The sequence below is a fragment of the Mustela nivalis genome (genome assembly GCF_964662115.1).
Source record: "Mustela nivalis genome assembly, chromosome: 19".
NCBI classification, from domain to species: domain Eukaryota; kingdom Metazoa; phylum Chordata; class Mammalia; order Carnivora; family Mustelidae; genus Mustela; species Mustela nivalis.
In genome coordinates this window covers 15,157,234-15,179,134 of record NC_139038.1, presented here as the reverse complement: position 1 = coordinate 15,179,134, position 21,901 = coordinate 15,157,234, and the positions used below count along the sequence as shown (strand labels likewise).

Below are 21,901 nucleotides of genomic sequence, written 5' to 3'. Positions count from 1 at the left end.
TATCTTTTTTAACAACAGTTATCTTCAGATGGGATCCTGTGTGAAGGCCTGTGGGGAATCCAGTCTCTTAAAAGAAGCACTTTCCATACTTCCTCTCATCTTTCTCTTTCTGCTTTCATTAGTGAAACCATCTTTTGAGGGAGAGAGAACATTTGAAGTCAAGAGGTTTGTTTGGGTAGCTATTTACACTCTCCTTGGAATTCTAAAGAAAGAAATCAGTTCTCTTTATGTCAATTAAGACCTATTCTAAACATTCAGAAATGATATACTAAACAATAATACTCAGCTCTTAGAAAATCCATATCTGTAATGGGAATATAATAAACCAGAATACGGATCATGATCTCTGGGTCCTGGGATGGACCCCTGCCATAGGCTCTGCGCTCAGTGTGGAATCTGCCTGAGAGTCTGTTTCCCTCTGTCCCTCCCCAACACTTGCACGCACACTTTCTTTCTCTCTCTCTCAAAATAAATAAAATCTTTTTTTAAAAATTCCATAAAGATACTTGAATAAAGAGAAACATCACTGTAAAACAAAGATATGAAAAAGCTTTATGCTGAAGAATGGAGAAATTTTCTAATAAGTAAATCATTGATTACATTGAGGACCACATCCATGTTACTTCCTTAAACCCAAGTTTACCAGTGGCCTCAAAGAAGGCATACTAACGCTTGGACTCGCCGTTACCATCCGTTTCCAACTCCAGAGCGGAAGGGCTGCCCTAACTAGAGAGTCAAGAAGTTAGAGTAATTAGCTAGTCTACTAAATCCTAACCCTATCATCTCCCCTCTTTCTGTGGTCACTGTGTCTTTCTTTTTTTTTTTTTTTAAAGATTTTATTTGTTTATTTGACAGACAGAGATTACAAGTAGACAGAGAGACAGGCAGAGAGAGAGAGAGGGAAGCAGGCTCCCTGCTGAGCAGAGAGCCCAATGCGGGACTCGATCCCAGGACCCTGGGATCATGACCTGAGCCGAAGGCAGCGGCTTAACCCACTGAGCCACCCAGGTGCCCTCACTGTGTCTTTCTGTATCCACTGAAGTCCCAGCTCCAGGAAAACAACACGTCTGGAGAATAAGGACCATATGATAAAGGGCAGAATGGATGCTACAAAAATCACTCGCATGACACAGAGAGCACATTTGGAGTGCCCTTCTGGAATGCATAGCGCAAGGACAGAGATGAAAACGTTAGGAGAAAGGAGAGTATACGTATGAGAGAAGGAAAATTAGAAATTAACCAATGAATCATAGTAATCTCTAAAGGAAAAATCAGAAGAAATAGAACAGAAGCATTAATTAAATTTGTCACTGTAGGAAAGTTTCTAAGGCTGAAAATACTTGAAGAATAAAAAGGGCTTACTATTTTCTAAAGAACATATGAAAAAAACTGTACTGTATTTCACCCAACTGTCCATTTGTTCCTATATCCAGGATATAAGGATGATCGGTTTTCTCTCTCCTTAAGAAATATAGTGAAGATACATTTGTAATTAGCTGTAATTCAGTGTGATAACTGCCATAAAAGTAGGCCATTTAGGATGCCACGAGGGCACCGTATTGATGGTACTTGTACGTATTAACTATCTTCCAGTGTCTCAAAACTCAGTTTCGTACCTTTGAAGAGAAACGATTTTGCACTTTTGCCTGATAAGTGTCCTGTAGTCAAATATTGTGATTTTTCAATCATTCTGCAAGCTTAACTTATTCCCCAGGAAATCAAAGTCTTTTTATTTTTAAAGATTTAATTAATTTATTTGAGAGAGAGAGGGAGGGAGAATATACAGAGGGAGAGTGAGAAGGAGACGCAGACTCCCCACTGAGCAGGGAGCCCGACCTGGCACTCAGTCCCAGGACCCTGAGATGATGACCTGAGCGGAAGGCAGATGCTTAACCAGCTGAGCCACCCAGGCGCCCCTGGAAATCAAAGTCTTAATGCTAAGTTTGCTATGTTAAACTGCTTTATATAATAGAAATAAGTTCCTATTTCAGTTATTACTCTTTCCTAATTCAATTCACATTCCAACCCATCTTTTCAAACTTCAGTTAAAAATCAATACACTGAAACATGTTGTTTTCTTAAAACCATTGTTGGAGTGGATGGTCATGCTTCTGAGCTGATTAATTTTTTTTAGATTTTATTTATTTATTTGACAGAGAGAAAGATGACAAGTAGGCAGAGAGGCAGGCAGAGGCGGGGGAAGCAGGCTTCCCCTGAGCAGAGAGCCTGTTGCGGACCTCAATCCCAGGATCCTGAGACCATGACCCAAGCCAAAGGCAGAGGCTTTACCCACTGAGCCACCCAGGTGCCCCTAAAGATTTTATTTATTTATTTGACAGAGAGAGAGACATTAAGAGTGGTACACAACCAGGAGGAGTTGGAGAGGGAGAAGCAGACTTCTGCTGTGCAAGGAGCCGGTTGCGGGGCTCGATCCCAGGACCCTGGAATCAGGACCTGAGCCAAAGGCAGATGCTTAATGACTGAGCCACCCAGGCACCCCTTAATTTTCTTCTTGATACAGAAAATAACATTTACCTAGTTGCTTCTAGGCAGACAAGACCATGGAGCTCTCCAAGAACCCAATCTGAGATTTGCAAAGCTGCCAAAATATTTTAAGACAAATGAGAATATGTAAACATACATGTTATCAACTGTTTCATATTTGTGTTTCAGAGATAATAAGTTTCTAATGAGCCACAAGAGCCCAGTGGGATTAAGGATGTAAATTTCAAAATCTAGATTCTTTTCTGTATTATCATATCTGGCTGGAGTTCTGTTTTCTCTGAATGTGAAAATACCAAGTCATAATTTCTCAAGAGGGATACTTATTACATTATTAAAAACAGTGAATACAGGATAAATAGCAGACCAAGTATAGACCAATGATGAAAGTTTGTCATGAACTAAGGGTTATGATTAATCCAGTTTTGTTCATTTGTCTAGAATTGGAAGGAGAAAGGAAAAAAAGGATAGATGGATTATATTATAGAGTTTATAGTGGGTTTACAGAAAGAAGGAAGAGTAAACTAGAGTTTACAGTGAAATTTGAACTCAAAACCATGGGTTGTGAGACTAATCTTTTAACCTTTGTATGTGCACACACACACACATTTTATAGAAAATGATAAGCAAAAGCAACACCTAAAGTCTGTAGTGCCTAGTATAGTGCTTAGCACATAATATGGTCATTAGTATCTGTTTCTGGAGATTGTTGAAAATTCTCTATTTTGAAAGAAGATTTTGAGTTAAAGCAGGGATTGGCACTTCACAGCCCACAGGCCAAATCTGGCCTTTGTCAATAAAGTTTTATTAGAGTTCACTGTGTTTGTTTATTTATATATTGTCTATCTGTGTTTCTGCACTTTTGCAGAATTGAGTAGCTTAGAAAGTGACTGTGTGGTCCTCAAAGCTTTAAATATTTACTCACTGGCCTTTTACAGAGTAAGTTGCCGACATCTGAGTGTAATCCTCAGTTTCAGCCCATATGCAGATTGTATATTTCTTATAATCCAGTTAGCTTTGTAAAGTTAATCTATTTGTTGTGTTGAAAATTGTCTTGGTCCCCTGATTTTCTCCAACCTTTTTATACTTAGAGAAAAATCTGAAGGACGTCATATGCCTTTAACCTAGATCATTAGTTGAAATATTGCCGTAGTTGTTTCATCTGTTCATCTCTCCATGTACATGTGCGTGAACACATACATGCTTTTTTTGTTGCTGCTGTTGCTGCTGCTGAATTACTTTAAAAATTTTTAAAGATTTATTTATTTATTTGACAGACAGAGATCACAAATAGGCAGAGAGAGTGGGGGAAGCAGGCTCCCCGCTGAGCAGGCACCCTCTTTTACTGATTTTAAATTTCAGGTCTCCTATTCTTAAGTTTCCAAATTTTAAATTCTCTGCTTCTGTTGTTGTTTAAAAAAACAAAACAAAACAAAAACCATCTTGGGATGCCTGGGTGGCTCAGTTGGTTAAGCGTCTACCTTCGGCCCAGGTCATGATCCTAGGGCCTTGGGATGACAGTCCCACATCGGGCTCCTTGCTCAGCGGGAAGCCTGCTTCTCCCTCTGCCTGCTCTGCCCATTCTGCCTACAGCAATCCGTGCTTCTCTTCTCTCTCGCAAATAAACAAAATCTTTAAAAACAAACAAACCCATATTGTTCTTATTCCTTCATCTTATTTCTACAAGAATATTAATTATAGTTCGTTTACATTTTCTTTTTCTCATTATATTGTTTTTATTTCCTCTGTGATCCCTTTTTCTCTTTCTTTTGGTCTCTCTCTTTCATGGTAGAGAAGTTCTGCAAATCTCCTGTGCATCTTGGCTGTGAAGCACAGAAAGTTGACTGCAGTTCTGTAGATGAAGATTGAGGTTAACTATAGGTGTGTTTTCTCAGCCGGCTTTTTTTTTTTTTTTTTTTTTTTTGGTCAGCGTTCTTCATGTACGAAGGCACACTCATACTATGTACATTCTCTGAAGTTAGGTAAGGTAACTTGTGTCTGGAGGCTGCAAACCACTTTTTATGGAATTGCTAAATAGAGGAACACATTCTATGTTGTACAGAGGAAAAGATTTTTTAAAAAGGAGAGAAATGTAATTTCTCTAAATTAAGCTAAATCTTTAGCTTTACTGTTAATTTTCTGTAAGAGACTGGAGGTATAAGGAAAGACTAAGAGGTTTGAAACTACTCCCCTCTGAGCTCTAATACTTTGTGAGTCTGAAGGCAGTTGCTCAAAGCCTGAGTACACAGGGATTGCTCGCTCAACTCTGCCTTTGCCCTCTCTAGTAGGCCTTCCAGGTCTGTGTCTAACAAGTTATAAAGGTTACTGCACTGCTTTTGAGCCACTCATAGAGCAAAACACTTAAAGTCTGAAAGAAATGCATGTAAGTATGTGAGTTCCACATATTCAAAAGCTTTACAGCTTTTACTTGTGGTACTGACAGTGTGCTTCCATTTGAGAGGCTACGACTGGCAACAGACACAATTTCCAAAGAAATCACTCAAATAAAAAAGTAAATTATATATGTTTTGGGTTTATAGCATACGTGTGTCTTTAAATTTTAAAACAGTGGTTTATGTAGAAGAATGCTCTTATTCTTAGAGGTGTATGCTGAAGGAGCATGGTATCTGTAACTTTAAAATAATTTGGGGCACCTGGGTGGCTCAGTGGGTTGGGCCTCTGCCTTTGGCTCAGGTCATGATCTCAGGGGTCTTGGATCGAGCCCCACATCAGACTCTCTGCTCAGCAGGGAACCTGCTTCCCTCTCTGCCTCTCCCTGCCTCTCTGCCTACTTGTGATCTTTCTCTCTCTGTGTCAAATGAATAAATAAAGTAAAATAAGATAAAAATTAAAATCAATAAAAGAAAAAAAATAAGTAAAGTTGAGAAAATCTCTTAGAAAGTAGAGCAAAAAGACCAACAGATGACTTGGAGGGAGGAAAAAAATTAGAAGCTTTATTTAGGTATTCCAGTGTTTGACTAATTGAAGAAAAATAAAGTGATAAGGAGGAAATTATCAAAATTTTAATAAAAGGACATTTCCAGAAACAGAAAGACATGCATCTCCAGTAAGTTGGTGAAGAAAACTAATCTCATCAAGACACATAATCATGGGATGTCTGGGTGACTCAGTCATTAAGCGTCTGCCTTTGGCTCAGGTCATGATCCCGGGGTCCTGGGATCGAGCCTCGCGTCGGGCTTTCTGCTCAGCGGGAAGCCTGCTTCTCCCTGTCCCACTGCCCCAGCTTGTGTTCCCTCTCTTGCTCTCTCTCTCTCTGTCAAACAAAATCTTTAAAAACAAATCTTAAATCTATCATAAAATTATAGAACACTAGGGATAGGAAGAAAATTTTTCAAACTTCTAGAGTGAAAGCAGAGGTCACATAGAAAGGACCAGCCATTAGAATCATATCCGCCTTGTCAACCCAAACATGGGAAAGGAGAAGAGTGGAGTAATGCTCTAATTTCAAAGAGAAAATTATTTGTCAGAATTATATAACCAGGTAAACTTTCAATCAAGTATTAGGATAAAATAAATATATTCACAAAAGATTTGCCTTTTTTTTTAAAAAGGATTTACTTATTTATTTTAAAAAGAGGGGGTGGGGGAGAGCAGAGGTAGAGCATCTGAAGCAGAGACCGACTTGGTGCTTGATCTCGTGACCCTGACACTATGACTGGATCTGAAGTCAAGAGTTGGACACAGCTGGGGGCGTCTGGGTGGCTCAGTGGGTTAAAACCTCTGCCTTTGGCTCGGGTCGTGATCTTAGGTCCTGGGATCGAGGCCCACATCCGGCTCTCTGCTCATCGGGGAGCCTGCTTCCCTTCCTCTCTCTCTACCTGCTTTGATCTCTCTCTCTCTCTGTTAAATAAAAAAATAAAATCTTAAAAAAAAAAAAGAGTTGGACACAACTGACTGAGCCCCCCAGGCACCACAAAGATTTGCTTCTTATTACACCCTTTCTCAGGAGCTACTGAAGAATGTACCAAAGATGGAGGATTAACCAAGTAAATGGAAGACCTGGGCAAGGAAGTGGGAATCAGAACCGTAGAGGTATGAAGAATGAATACCTAAGATGGATGTTCCTAGAAAAATCCCAAGACAACACCTGAGTGGGAAGGCTGGAGAACAAGCAGTTCAGTTGGAAGTGAATGGAGGGATTCAGGAAGGACGTTTGGGGAAAGGGGGAAAATGGAAGAGGGAATGTAAACGCCAAGAATCGTAGATGCCTAGAACGGAAGTCTACCGCTGAAGGCAGTGCTGCTGGGAGTTCATAGACGCGTCAACGATGAATCGCCAGAGGCTCGGGGAGAGTTCAGAAGATTGAGAGTTCAGAAGCTCTGGGGGCACAGTCTTAGGGAGCCCCACAAGGTTCTCAGAATAAAGATCAGAGATAAAGCCTCTGGTGCTCTGACAGAGGGAAGGGGAAAGTAACCATTTTAAAATAAGCTTGGGACACTTAGAACAGCTTGCCTTCGAGTAGACTGTTCTGCCAAAGTCTAACCAACCGACTTGGGGGAAGGGAACTACCCAACTCTAGACCCTCCAGTTTTCCTGTCTTACCTAAAAGAGTCAGAGGGGAAGCTGAGAAGCACTTACAATGGTTCCGACCCAGGCACACAGGCTCACTAAAATACTTAGATGTGATTATGGGATTATAGAACACTTTCTCCCCCAGTCCTTAAACACACATGCCCTACCACCACGCCAGTCAGGCTCTTGTGCAGTGCGTTGCTACTAAAAGAACTACAATGCTCAGATTCTACTTTTAAAAGAAGAGCAACAAGGAGTACAAAAACAAGGACACCTGAAAAATTTTAGCTTCTGATACGTAGCTCCAACAAACAGTAATCACGGGCTCATTTCTAGCCAGGTAAACGTAAAACCACACACCGAAGGCTTACTTGCCCTACCCCTTTTACTCAGTATATCATGCCCACTTGTGACGAAAACAAACCTACAAGGTGTGCTAAAAGCAAAAAAAAAAAATAAATAAACAGTTGGAAGAGACAATAGAAGGTATTGAAACTGGATATATACCAGAAATTTTGGAATTACCAGACTGAGTACTTAAAATAGCTATGATGAGGGACGCCTTGGTGGCTCAGTGGGTTAAGCAGCAGCCTTCGGCTCAGGTCATGATCCCAGCATCCTGGGATTGAGGCCCACATCGGGCTCCTTGCTCGGCGGGGAGTCTGCTTCTCCCTCTGCCTCTGCCTGCTGCTCTGTCTGCCTGTGCTGCTCTCTCTCTCTCTAACAAATATATTTTTTAAAAGATTTTATTTATTTACTTGACAGAGATCACAAGTAGGCAGAGAGGCAGAGAGTGAGGAGGAAGCAGGTTTCCTGCCGAGCAGAGAGCCTGATGTGGGGCTTGATCCCAGGACCCTGGGATCATGACCTGAGCCAAAGGCAGAGGCTTTAACCCATGGAGCCACCCAGGCGCCCCCAAATAAATAAATTTTAAAAAAATTCTTAAAAGAGCTATGATGAGTATGGTAAGGACTTTGATGGGAAATGGCTGACATGCAAGAACACCAGGGAAATGTACGCATAGACATGGAACTGACAGACTCCAAAGGAAATGCTATAGAGGGCCACCTCGGTGCCTCGGTCGGTGAAATGCCTATCCTTGGCTCAGGTCACGACCGTGGGGTCCTGGGATCGAGCCCTGCATTGGACTCCCTCCTCAATGGGGAATCTGCTTCTCCCTCTCTCTCTGCACCCCCCAACTTGTGTTGTGCTCTTTCTCTCTCAAATAAATAAAATATATATTTTTTTAAATCTCTTATATAAAAAAAGAAAAGGCTGCATATTTTATTGTTCCAACTCTATGACATTGTGAAAAGGCAAGATTGAAGGTAGTAAAAAGATTGGGGGAAGGTAGGGAGGGTAAGTAAGTGGGGCAGGGGGTTTACGGTAACGGGACGGTTCTGCATTTGATGGACAGTGGGTATCTGTCATTACGCATTCATCAAAACCCATAGAAAGTACAACACGAAGAGTGAACCTTAGTGCAAGCTGAAGACTTTAATTAGTAACAGTCAGTGAATCCCAGTTCATTAATTGCAACAAATGTACCGCAGTTATAAGAGCAAGATTTTAATAGGGAGAACTGTAGGAGAGGGAGAGGACACATGGGGATTCTACTTTCGGCTCAGTTTTTCCATAAACCTAAAACTGCTCTAAAAGGTAGAGTCAAGGGGCACTTGGGTAGCTCGGGGGGTAAGTGTCTGCCTTGGGCTCAGGTCATGATCTCAGGGTCCTGGGATCGAGCCCTGCATCAGGCTCTCTGCTCAGCGGGGAGCCTGCTTCCTCCTCTCTCTGCCTGTCTCTCTGCCTACTTGTGATCTTGCTCATCCTGTCAAATAAATAAATAAAATCTTTAAAAAAAACTCTTAAAAAGTCGAGTCTAATTTAAAAATATATGAGGTTATTACTAACTCTAGCTACAACAACAACAAATAAGTTGTGTAAGAAAATGTAAATATGTGGTATTTATATTGTCTTAATAGTGGAAACTTATAGAATGTGACCTTAACCAGAAATTATTACGTAGTTTTTGAGAGAGTAGTAGAGGGGAGTGTCGCAGCCCTGATAGCCTCATGTCTCATGATAGAAAGTGGGTAACAGGAGTCCGTGTCCATGCTCCTATCTGAAGGCGTTTCCTTCCCGTGGGTACCCAGTTCCATCTCCGCACGTCTCCTGCATCATTGGATTTTGCTCTCCAGCAGGACCTTTCCTGTCAACCAACAGATAAACCCTTAGGTCTTCTGTCTTAATTAACACGCACACACAGCCCCATGCTCCTTGATTCTCGTTGTCCAGCCCTGCCGTTCATTTCTTTGCTTCCTTTTACATCAGAACTGACGTTTTCTGTACTCCCTTGTCTCCAGTTCCTGTCCATTTTCTATTTTACATCCACTCCATACAGAATTTCACAGCTACCATTCTACTTAATTTGCTCTTGTCAAATGGACGGTGACCTTCATGTTGCTATATTGACTGGTCAATTACCGTCTTAGCTCCCAGCCTCTTTTTGGTACAACTGATTACTTCCTCCTCGATAGGTTTCGTTCACTTGGTTTTAAGGACGCCACTTTTTAAGTTTTCCTTCTGTGTTACTGGTAGCTTCTTTTCAGTCTTTGCTGTTTCTTCCACTTCCCCCTGACTTCTTCATGCCAGAATGCCCCCATATCTCAGTCTTAAGTCCTCTGCTGTTGTTTCTCTACCCTGAGCCCCTGGGTTATCTTTTCAGGTATCAAGGTTTTCAACACCATCTGTAAATTGATGATTTTCAAATATATATATCCCAACCCAGGCTTCTGTGAACTCTAGGCTTGTATATCCAGTTGGTGACTTGACATTTTCATTTATTGTCCAGTCGACATCTCAAGCTCAACATACCCAAAACTAAGCTATTGATCTTCCCCTGAAAATACGCTGGAGCCAGAACATTTCCCAAGTCAGTTAATGGCAACTGCATATTTCCACTAGTAGTTGCTTAGGCCAAAAACCTTGGAATGATCCTTGACTACTTCTCTCTCACACCCCACATCTGATCTGTATAATATAGAAAAATAAAGACCGACATACTTACCACTTCTCACCACCTCCTTGTCATCCTCTCTTGGCTGGATTACTGCTGTAACCTCCATCCTGCTGTCCTAGGCCCTCTACAATGTAAACAGAGCAATTAGGGTGACCCTTTTAGAATGCAAGTTCAATCATGGTACCTATTTGCTTCCCATTTCACTACACTGGACAAACTACTTAATTCTCTGTGACTTAGTTGCTTCATTTGTAAAATAAGAACAAACAACACCTCCCTGCAGAGACTGTGGGATTCAGTGAGATAATACATAGGAAGCACGGGCTTAACCCGAACCTGAGGCAGTACTGTTAACTGCTGTTCTTACTACTTTTATCCCCCAGTGAGCCCTCCATGTCAGGAGCCTACTTTTTCCTCCTCATCATGCCTTTGGGGCCTGAGGTGAGAGGGATCAGTAGGAAGGTTTGGATTCTGAGTGCCTGGCTCATTGCTGTCAAGCACAGTCCTCAGTCCATTAGTACCAGAGAATAGCATGTCCAAAATTACTGTTGATTTAACCAAAGGAAATTCCATCCCTGATTTTGCAGTTTTTACAGGCAACGTAGTGCTGGGTTTCCTGCACTAACTAGGAATTGCTTTGTCAGTAGAAAGTGTTCTTCTATGTGCCATAGTTTCTCTCTTGTGAAGCATTTGCTCCCTAAAGGATAATGAAGGAGGCAGCTTTCCACTTATTTTTTGATTAGCCTTTTATCTGATGTCTTATCCTGACCCCTTTTTGGTTTGTTTTTATGAAATTTGTGACATGTAATTTGGGGTGTTTCCCCCTTTCATATAAGCCTTATCTCTCTGGAACTATTGCTTCCTGGAAGACTCACAATATTCCATGTTCCTACTCATCTTTTCTGTCCTGACAGTGCTGGGTGGGGCCTTCTAAGCCTCACTCTGCCAGCGAAGTGCTGGGTAACCCCCTGGGCTTTCACTGAACCTTCTGCTTGAATTCTGGTAGAAGAGTCTAGCTAAAGGAGAGGAGAGCCGGGTTTGGGAGTCGGAGGATATGAGGAATATAAGAAAAGTTGCATGGGGACCTAACCCACTAACTGGAAGAGGGACTAGGACAAATGAGCCTTGTTCTGTTCAGTGATGCAGCCAGGACACAGGACCCTAACTAAGCCTGAGTAGCGTATGCCCCAGGGGCTTGGAAGGGTTGGGAACCGTGACTAGAGGGAGAAGGAGAGATTCCCTACCTGAGAATCTGGTGGGAAAAAACAAACAAACACACAAAGAGGAACAAGAAAAACATCCACTTGGCTTGAGCCCCTGCACTGGTTCTTGTGTTCGCTTGCAGACAGGCACAGTGGAAGTCAGAATTAACATGAAACACAACTCCAGGGGCTTAGATCCTTCCTCATCAGAAAGCTAATCAGAAAGTAATACGATGTTGTATGGCAGTTATAGCTCAGTAATCTGGGGGTACGAGGAGCGCTGTGCAGAAAGCCGGAACAATTTTGGGGCTGTGGTGATAGGGTAGAACAGAAAAGACTCTTACATGCAGAGTAAGAGGAGTTCTTCAGGGAGCAACTAGACCAGACCCCCCCATGACCTGGGATTATTCAAGGGTCTGAAAGAGATGCTAGTAGCTTTTGAAACAGCCCTGACAGATGCGGTGTTGTTATCCTGCACCCCCTTAACTTCCACTGTGATGCGTCTCTGAAGACGTGTTTGTATCCAAAAATCCGACATCTCTGTTTTAATGTAGTCATCTATGGGACGGGAAAGAACGGAGGTTTCAGAAACTGCAGAGAAAGAGACAGGCAGAAAGTACATTCATTCTCTGAGTTTCTTAGGGAATGCTGCTTTTAGAAGTCGATCAGTCATCTTATAACCAAGGAAGAATCCCTTAGGTCTGTGGGCTTTAGGATTCACCATTCAGAAGCTTTATTTTTGCTCGGAGAGACTATTCAGTGACTGTCTTCCCAGTAACCATCTGTAGTTTCTCACCATACTTTCTCAAGTTCATCAATTATCAAACTTTGGCTCATGGAGACCTTCTTTACTTTTGATTGGCACAAATAGTTCCCAGCTTTTTTGCTTTTGCAGTGTTGAAACAAACATCCTGGTATTTAAAGAGTGTGTATTTGTGTGCGTTGGCAGTAAATTTTTAGCATTAAGTTACTGGCTTAATTTGTTCAATTTTGTTCTTGAAGTATAACTTACAGAAAAATTACACAAATCATAGCTATATAAATGGTACAACCTGGGATGTCTGGGTGGCTCAGTTGATTCGGTATCTGCCTTCAGCTCAGGTCATGATCCCAGTGTCCTGGGACTGAGTCCCTTGCCAGGTTCCTTGCTCAGCGGGGAGCCTGCTTCTCCCTCTGCCTGCTGCTCCCCCTGCTTGTGCTTGCTCTCTCCCTCTCTGACAAATAAATAAATAAATAAATATCCTTTAAAAAAAAAAAAGAGAGTACACCTTCACAATTGGTACCCATATATGTGCCTGCCCTCTCTCTCTCTGACAAATAAATAAATAAATATCCTTTATAAGAAAAAAAAAGTACACTTTCACAATTGGTACCCATATAAAGACTGAAAATTTCCAGTACCCTGGAAGCCTCTTTCATACCCTTCCCAATCACAACCGCCTCCCTCCTCCACAGAGTAAACAGTATCCTGATTTCTAACATCATGAAGTTGTTTTGCCATTTTACAAACTTTGAAGTATTTTAAATGGAGACATGTATGTCATTTTTAGGGGCCTGGCTTTTATCCCCCTCCTCATATGTGCTGGGATTCATCTGTGCTGTTATCATAGCAGTCGTTCATTTTACTTAATTGCTATTCAGTATCATTATATACCACACTTATTTATTCATTCATTCTAATTGCATTGCTTGCAATGCCATCTTTATTGTTAACCAAGTATCTATATACAAGGGTCTGTTTCTAGGTTCTTCATTCTGTTTCATTGATATGTTTGTCCATACTTGTACCAAAGCTTTTCTGTCTTCTGTGTGACTTAATTATTATCTTTATATATGTAATAATATATATTAAAGTATATTATAAGAATTATAACTATATGTGTGTATATGTATGAGCTATATAATTGGCTTATTATAGCTGTATAACAATACACCTTAATATCTAGTAGAGTAAGTCCCTCACTTTGTTCTTTTTAAGATTATTTTGATTATTCTTGGCTCTGTGCATTTCCATATAACTTGCAATCAGCTTAAAATCACCTCTTCCCCCCTGCCCAAAAATGTGTGCTAGAATTGGGGCAACTGGGTGGCTGAGTGGGTTAAAACCTCTGCCTTCGGCTCAGGTCATGATCCCAGGGTCCTGAGATCGAGCCCCACTTTGGGCTCTCTGCTCAGCAGGGACCCTCCTGCTTCCCCCTCTCTATCTGCCTGTCTCTCTACCTACTTGTGATCTCTGTCAAATAAGTAAATAAATAAAATCTTTTTTAAAAAAAATGTATGCTAGAATTTTGATTGGAATTCCTTTGTTGAGGAGAATGAACATCCTTACTATATTGAATCTTCTAGCCTAAAGTTATTTCCTTAATATTGCTTGTATTAAAACATAATTTTAAGGTTGCCTGGGTGGCTCAGCAGGTTAAGCGGCTGCCTTTGGCTCAGGTCATGATCCTAGGGTCCTGGGACCAAGTCCCACATCTGGCTCCCTGCTCAGTAGGGAACCTGCTTCTCCTTCTACCTGCCACTCCCCCTGCTTTTGCACATGCTCTCTCTGAGTTAAAAACAAATAAAATATTTAAAATAAAATAAAGCAACCTAATTTTATATACTGAAAAGGGTAGGGCACCTGGGTGGCTCAGTTGGTTATGCAACTGCCTTCAGCTCAGGTCATGATCCCAGAGTCCCTGTATCAAGTTCCACATCAGGCTCCCAGCTCCACGGGGAGTCTGCTTCTCCCTCTGATCTTTTCCCCTTTCATGCTCTCTCTCTCTCAAATAAATAAAATCTTTTTTTTTTTTAAGATTTATTTATTTATTTATTTGACAGAGAGACACAAATGGAGAGAGGGAACAGAAGCAGGGGGAGTGGGAGAGGGAGAAGCAGGTTTCCCTCTGAGCAGGGACCTCCGATATGGGACTCGATCCCAGGACCCTGGGATCATGACCTGAGTTGAAGGCAGACACTTAATGACTGAGCCACCCAGGTGCCCCTCAAATAAATAAAATCTTAAAAAAAAAGTGTAAGTTTTTAATTATAAGATTTTATGAGGTTTAAAGTATATAACTTTATATATCATTTCATATTCTTTTTTTTTTTAAAGATTTTATTTATTTATTTGACAGATCACAAGTAGGCAGAGAGGCAGGCAGAGAGAGAGAGGAGGAAGCAGGCTCCCCGCTGAGCAGAGAGCCCGATGCGGGACTCAATCCCAGGACCCTGAGATCATGACCTGAGCCAAAGGCAGTAGCTTAACCCACCGAGCCACCCAGGCGCCCTATCATTTCATATTCTAATATTCAAATTATTATGAGAATATAGGGGACATTAAGAGAAGTAAATTGGCAGGGGGCACCTAGGTGGGTCAGTTAGGTAAGACTTTGGCTCAGGTCCTGGGATCAACCCCTGCATCAGGCTCCTTGCTCAGCAGGGAAACTGCTTCTCCCACTTCTCTCTGCTCATGCTTTCTCTTGCTATCGCTATCACTATTTCACTCTCTCTCTCTTTCAGATAAGTAAAATTTTTAACAACAACAACAAAAAAGAAAGAATAAAAACAAAAAGAAAAGAAAATTTGAAATAAATCTAAGATTTGTATTGGTGAAGATTTCAAAAGGATATCTGAGGAGTCTGTTCCTGAATTGTGTGAATTCTCTGTTGGTTGCTTGAGAGAGATGGCCCAGGGCTTGTTTTCTCTCTCAGCTAAAATGATTGGGGCTTGGAATGTTAGGATGCTTTTTTTCTACTTCAGATACTCTGAGGCCTCTCCAAGCCAGCCCACATTTGGGAGCACACAGGCAAATGTACAAGAGTTGAGACCAGAGTGAGTGGGAATTTCACTCAGTCCTTCAATGTTAACTGTTTTTAAACTAACATTCTAAAACTCACTGAGAATGAAGCAGTAAATCCATCCACCATCAGGCATTGCAAGTATCGTGAAGTGATGATGACACTGTTTCCTTAAATTCACAGTTGGCTTTTTTTCCCCCCAGGTCTATAAAGGAGAATTTCAGCTCCCTGAATTTCTTAAAGAAAAACCTCAGGTACTATATCTGCTTCTGTTCTTAATGTGATAGATGGGCTCTTGTGTCAGAGGGATCTTTTTAAAGAGTACTGTGCTGGTGGTAAAAATTGGCCTCTGGTAGCTGTTGGTTTTAATTTGAGAGAGCTCAGTGTCAGTGTCTTAATTTGAGAGAGCTCAGTGTCAATGTCTTCCAGAATTAAGGAACTACTTTATCGATAACTAAAATCTGATTGCCGGAGGTGTATAAACCATACAGTATTCCACATATAAGAAGCCTGGCAGGCAGGCTCCAAGATGGAGGAGGAATAGGAGACCTAAATGTCATCTGGTCCCAAGAATTCAGCTAGAGAGTTATCAAGCCATTCTGAACACCTACGAACACAACAGGAGATTTAAGAAAAGAATAGCAGCAACTCTATGAACAGAAAAATGACCACTTTCTGGAAGTCACAGTCTATCCCTTCATTGTATTTAACTTTTGTGTGTGTGTGTATGTATATATATATATATATATATATATATATATTTTTTTTTTTTTTTCTTTAAAATTTTGGGATGCAGATTCTTTTAACAGACCAAAATATACCCTAAATCTAGTGTATGGCTTTGTTCTATTAACCTGACTGATCATATTCTCCCCTTTTTTTAAATCTTTCTTTTTTTTTTTAATCAACGTCTTATCAATTCCTTTTTAAAAATTTTTTCTAATTTTCATTTTTACAGTCCTATTCCATCCCTTCATTGTATTTACCCTTATTTTTCTATATATGTAAGTTTTCCTTTATTTAAAATTTTGGAGGCAGTTTCTTCTAACAGACCAAAATAATTCAAAAGCTAATGGGTGGCTCTGTCCTATTGACCAGCCAGACTTTTTTTTTTTTTTTTTTAAATCCCCTGGTTCCAGATCTCTTCTGATTTGTTTAGTGTATATTTTTCTAGGGTCACTGTTACCCTTGTAGCATTTTGTTCTCTTGTTCATCTATTCTTCTTTGGAGAAAATGACAAAAAGGAAAAACTCTCCTCAGGGGGGGAAAAAACAGTATTGACTGCCGAGGATCTAATCAACATGGACATTAATAAAATGTCGGAACTAGAGTTCAGAGTAATGATTATAAAGATACTAGTTGGGCTTGAAAAAAGCATAGAAGATACTAGAGAATCCCTTCCTGGATAAATAAAACTAACCAAGTTGAAATTAAAAAGGCTATTAATGAGGTACAATAAAAAATGGAGGCTCCAACTGCTAGGATAAATGAGGCAGAAAAGAGAATTAGTGATATAGAAGACCAAATGATGGAGAATAAAGAAGCTGAGAAAAAGAGAGATAAACAACTATTGGATCACAAGGAGAGAATTAGAGAGATAAGTGATGCCATAAAGTGAAACAGTATTAGAATCGGGAAGAAGAGAGGGGGCAGAAGATATATTAGAGCAAATTATAGCAAAGAACCTCCCTAATTTGGGGAAGGAAACAGCCATCAAAATCCAAGAGGCACAGAGAATCCCTTCAAAATGAATAAAAAAGGGGGGCGCCTGGGTGGCTCAGTGGGTTAAAGCCTCTGCTTTCAGCTCAGGTCATGATCCCAAGGTCCTGGGATCGAGCCCCACATCGGGCTCTCTGCTCAGCAGGGAGCCTGCTTCCTCCTCTCTCTGACTGCCTCTCTGCCTACTTGTAATCTCTGTCAAATAAGTAAATAAAATCTTTAAAAAAAAAAAAAATGAATAAAAAAGGTCAATACCCCAACATATATTAGTGCAACTTTACAAATCTCAGAGACAGAGAAAATCCTGAAAGTAGTTTGGGACAAGGGGTTTGAAATCTACAAGAGGAGAAGCATTAGATTGGCAGCAGACCTATCCACAAAGACCTGGCAGGCCAGAAAGGACTGGCATGATATATTCAAGGTAGTAAATGAGAGGAACATGTAGCTAAAACTACTATATCCAGCCAGGCTGTCATTGAAAATAGAAGGAGAGATAAAAAGCTTCCAGGACAAACAGAAACTAAAAGAGTTTGTGATCACCAAACCAACCCTATAAGAAATACTGAAAGTGGTCCTCTATGCAAAGAGAAAGCCCAAAAGTAACATAGACCAGGAAGAAACAGAGACAATATACCGTAACAGTCACCTTACAGGCAATACAGGGTACATATCTTTCAATAATTACTCTGAATTTAAATGGGCTAAATGCCCCAAGACACAGGATATCAGATTGGATAAAAGAGCAAGACCCATCATTACACTTCTGCAAGAGGCTCATTTTAGACCCAAAGACACCTCCAGATTTAAAATAAGGGGGTTGAATACCATTTATCATAGTAATGGCCATAAAAAGAAAGCTGGGGTGGCAGTCAAATTAGATTTTAAACCAAACACTGTAATAAGAGACAAGGAAGGACACTATATCATACTTAAAGGTTCTGTCCAACAGGAAGATCTAACAGTTGTAAATATTTATGCACCTAACATGGGAGCAGCCAATTATATAAGCCAATTAATAACAAAGAAACACATCAATAATAATACAATAATAGTAGGGACTTTAACACCCCCCCCTCACTGAAATGGACAGATCATCTAAGCAAAAGATTAACAAGGAAATAAGGGCTTTGAATGACACGCTGGACCAGATGAACTTAACAGATACATTAAGAATATTCCATCCCAAAGCAACAGAAAACATATTCCTCTCTAGTGCACATGGAACATTCTCCAGAACAGATCACATCCTGGGTCACAAATCAGGTCTCAACTGATACCAAAAGATGGGGATCATTCCCTGCATATTTTCAGATCACAGTGCTTCAGAACTAGAATTCAATCACAAAAGGAAAGTTGGAAAGAACTCAAATAGGTGGAGGTTAAAGAGCATCCTACTAAAAAATGAATGGCTCAACCAGGAAATTAAAGAATTTTTAAAATTCATGGAAACAAATGAAAATGAAAACACAACAGTTCAAAGTCTTTGAGATGCAGCAAAGGCGGTCCTGAGAGGAAGGAATATAGCAATACAAGCCTTTCTCAAGAAACAAGAAAGGTCTCAAGTACAAAACCTAACCCTACACCTAAAGGAGCTGGAGAAAGCATAGCAAAGAAAGCCGAAACCCAGCAGGGGAAGAGAAATAATAAAGATCAGAGTAGAAATCAATGAAATAGGAACCAAAAGAACAGTAGAACAGATTAATGAAACTAGATTAATGAAACTAATGAGCTGGTTCTTTGAAAGGATTAATAAAATTGATAACCCCCTGGCCAGACTTATCAAAAAGAAAAGAGAAATGACCCAAATTATTAAAATCATGAATGAAAGAGGAGAGATCACAACCAACACTAAGAAATGCAAACAATTATGAGAACATATTATGAGCAAGTGTACACCAGCAAATTTGACAATCTGGAAGAATTGTATGCATTCCTAGAGACATATAAATGACCAAAACTGAACCAGGAAGAACAGACCCATAACCAATAAGGAGATTGAAACAGTCATCAAAAATCTCCCAAGAAACAAGAGCCCAGGGCCAGACGGCTTCCCAGGGAATTCTACCAAACATTTAAAGAAGAATTAATACCTATTCCTGAGAAGGAAAACCTCTAAACTCATTTTGAGGCCAGCATTATCTTGATCTCAAAACCGGACAAAGACTCCATCAAAAAGGAGAATTACAGACCAATATCCCTGATAACATGGATGCAAAAATTGTCACCAAAATACTAGGTAATAGGATCCAACAGCACATTAATAGGATTATTCACTACAACCAAGTGGGATTTATTCCTGAGCTGCAAGGTTGGTTCAGGATCTGCAAATCAATCAGTGTCATACCACTACATTAATAAAAGAAAGAACAAGAACCATATGATACTCTCAATAGATGCTGAAAAAGCATTTGACAGAGTACACCATCCTTTCTTGATCAAAACTCTTCACAGTGTAGGGATAGAGGGTACATACCTCAATATCATCAAAGCCATCTTTAAGAAGCCACAGCAAATGTCATTCTCAAACTGAGAGCTATCCCCTAAGGTCAGGAAGACCAAAGGAATGTCCACTATCACCACTGCTATTCTATATTGTGCTAGACGACCTAGCCTCAGCAATCAGACAACAAAAAGAAATTAAAGGCCTCTGAATCAGCAAAGAAGAAGCCAAATTCTCACTCTTTGCAAATGATATGCTACTTTACGTGGAAAACCCAAAAGACTCCATCCCCAAACTGCTAGAACTCATACAGGAATTCAGTAAAGTGTCAGGATATAAAATCAATGCACAGAAATCAGTTGCATTTCTCTACACCAAGAATAAGACAAAAGAATAAGAAATTAAGGAGCCAATCCCATTTACAGTTGCACCCAAAACCATAAGATACTTAAGAATAAATCTAACAAAAGAGACAAAGGATCTGTACTCAGAAAACTATAGAATACTCATGAAAGAAATTGAGGAAGGCACAAAGAAATGGAAAAACGTTCCATGCTCATGGTTTTTGAAGAACAAATATTGTTAAAATGTCTATACTGCTGAGAGCAACCTACATATTAATGCAATCCCTATCAAAATACTTTTGATTTTTTTCACATAAATGAAACAAATAATCCTAAAATTTGTATGGAACCAGAAAAGACCCCAAACAGCCAGAAGAAGATTGAAAAAGAAAAGGAAAGCTGGCAACATCACAATTCCGGACTTCAAGCTGTATTACAAAGCTGTAATCATCAAGATAGTATGGTATAGGCACAAAAATAGATGCATAGATCAATGGAACAGAATAAAGAGCCCAGAAATGGACCCTCAACTCTATGGTCAACTAATCTCCAACAAAGCAGGGAAGAATGTTCAATGGAAAAAAGGTTTCTTTACCAAATGGTGTTGGGAATATTGGACAGCCACATGCAGAAGACTGAAACTGGACCATTTCTTATACCACACACAAAAATGGACTCAAAATGGATGAAAGACCTCAATGTGAGACCGGAAGCCATCAGAATCCTTGAGGAGAACACAAGCAGCAACCTCTTCAACTTATCACAGCAACTTCTTCCTAGAAACATTGCCAAAGGCAAGGGAACCAAGGGCAAAATGAAATATGGGTACTTCATCAAGATAAAAAGCTTTTGCACAGCAAAGAGAACAAACAGTTGACAGAACCAAAAGACAACCAACAGAATGGGAGGAGATATTTGCAAATGACATATCAGATAAAGGGCTAGTATCCAAAATCTATAAAGAGCTTATCAAATTCAAATAATCAAATAATCTAAGAAATGGGCAGAAGATACTAACAGACATTTCTGCAAAGAAGACATCCAGATGGCCAACAGACACATGGAAAAGTGCTCCACATCACTTGGCATCAGGGAAATACAAATCAAAACCTCAGTGAGAGAGCACCTCACACCAGTCAGAATGGCTAAAATTAACAAGTCAGAAAATTACAGATCTTGGCGAAGATGCGGAGAAAGGGGAACCCACCTACACTGTTGGTGAGAATGCAAGCTTGTGTAGCCACTATGGAAAATAGTATGAAGGTTCCTCAAAATGTTGAAAATAGAGCAACCCTACGACCCAGCAATCATACTACTGGGAATTTGCTATCAGTAATTGGCTTGTAAATAGGAAATGAAGACTCAGCACTGAACTTGGTTTCTAAAATCATTCCAGATAAGGATTGGATTGGTGAGGGAGTCATACCTCCTCACAGACTCTGTGAGGTCGTGTTGCCTGAAGCGCGCCTGAACTGAGTGGGCTGGGCCCTGTAGGAGAAGCTGCATCTCACACCGGGGTTGAAGGCTCTGTCTTCTCAGATCCTTGTCCAATAACAGTCAGCCATTAGTAGTTGATATTAGTATTACTTGAGAATTTCATACTACTTCCAAGGCATATTCTTATTAGCGTATGTTCAATTTTAATCCTCCCATTCATTCATTTATTCAACAAATGTTTACTCAATTTCGGTCATGGGTGAGAAGTTGGAATGAGTCCTCAAGAGTCAGAGAGAAAAAAGGTCTTTTTAAGGAACTTCCGATCTCCCTTGAAGACTGATCAATTTTTACAGGCAAGGGGGCCCTGGGCCCGGAGCCTGGGCTAGGCGTGATGCCCCCAAAACCTGGATGGAGTCATGAATAAGCCATCAGTCACTTGTAGGGTGTGGCAGTTGGAGCCAGAGAATAATCCAAGAGGCAAGTCTTGAAGGAATGTCAGATCCAAAGACTGTTTTGCATAATAAGTTTGAAGGAATCAAGAAAGGAAATTTGAGTCTAAAATTAAAGGGATACCTCTGCTTCACAGCATACACAAAAGTCATAACCAGGCCAATTATAAACCTAAACGTTAAAGGCAAAAATAATAAAGTTTTTAGGAGACCACAAAGGAGAATATCTTCATGACCTTAAAAGGGAAGGATTTCTTAGATCATAGAAAACACTAATTGTTAATTTTAAAATGGATAATTTGGCGCCACTAAAATTGATAATATTTACTTATTAGAAAGCATCATAAAGAGTATAAAAGTATACCTTAAGTGGGATAAAATAATTTGAAACAAAGGATTCATTTGTAGACTATAGAGGATTTCTACAAATCTATCAGAAAAAAAATTGCACAAAAGCCTTACTAGGAGTTTAAG

The 21,901-nt window shown here is 40.2% G+C and overlaps 1 protein-coding gene across 5 annotated transcripts in view; it reads left to right on the top strand.

Annotated features, from left to right (window-relative positions):
* Nucleotides 1-21,901, top strand: part of TPST1 (tyrosylprotein sulfotransferase 1) — a 105,540-nt gene that overhangs the window by 80,478 nt on the left and 3,161 nt on the right. For all 5 annotated transcript variants that reach the window (XM_082714404.1, XM_082714406.1, XM_082714405.1 and 2 more), the window contains one exon: nucleotides 15,242-15,292. In XM_082714404.1, the coding sequence (XP_082570530.1) occupies nucleotides 15,242-15,292 (51 nt within the window). The remainder of the gene's footprint in view (nucleotides 1-15,241; nucleotides 15,293-21,901) is intronic.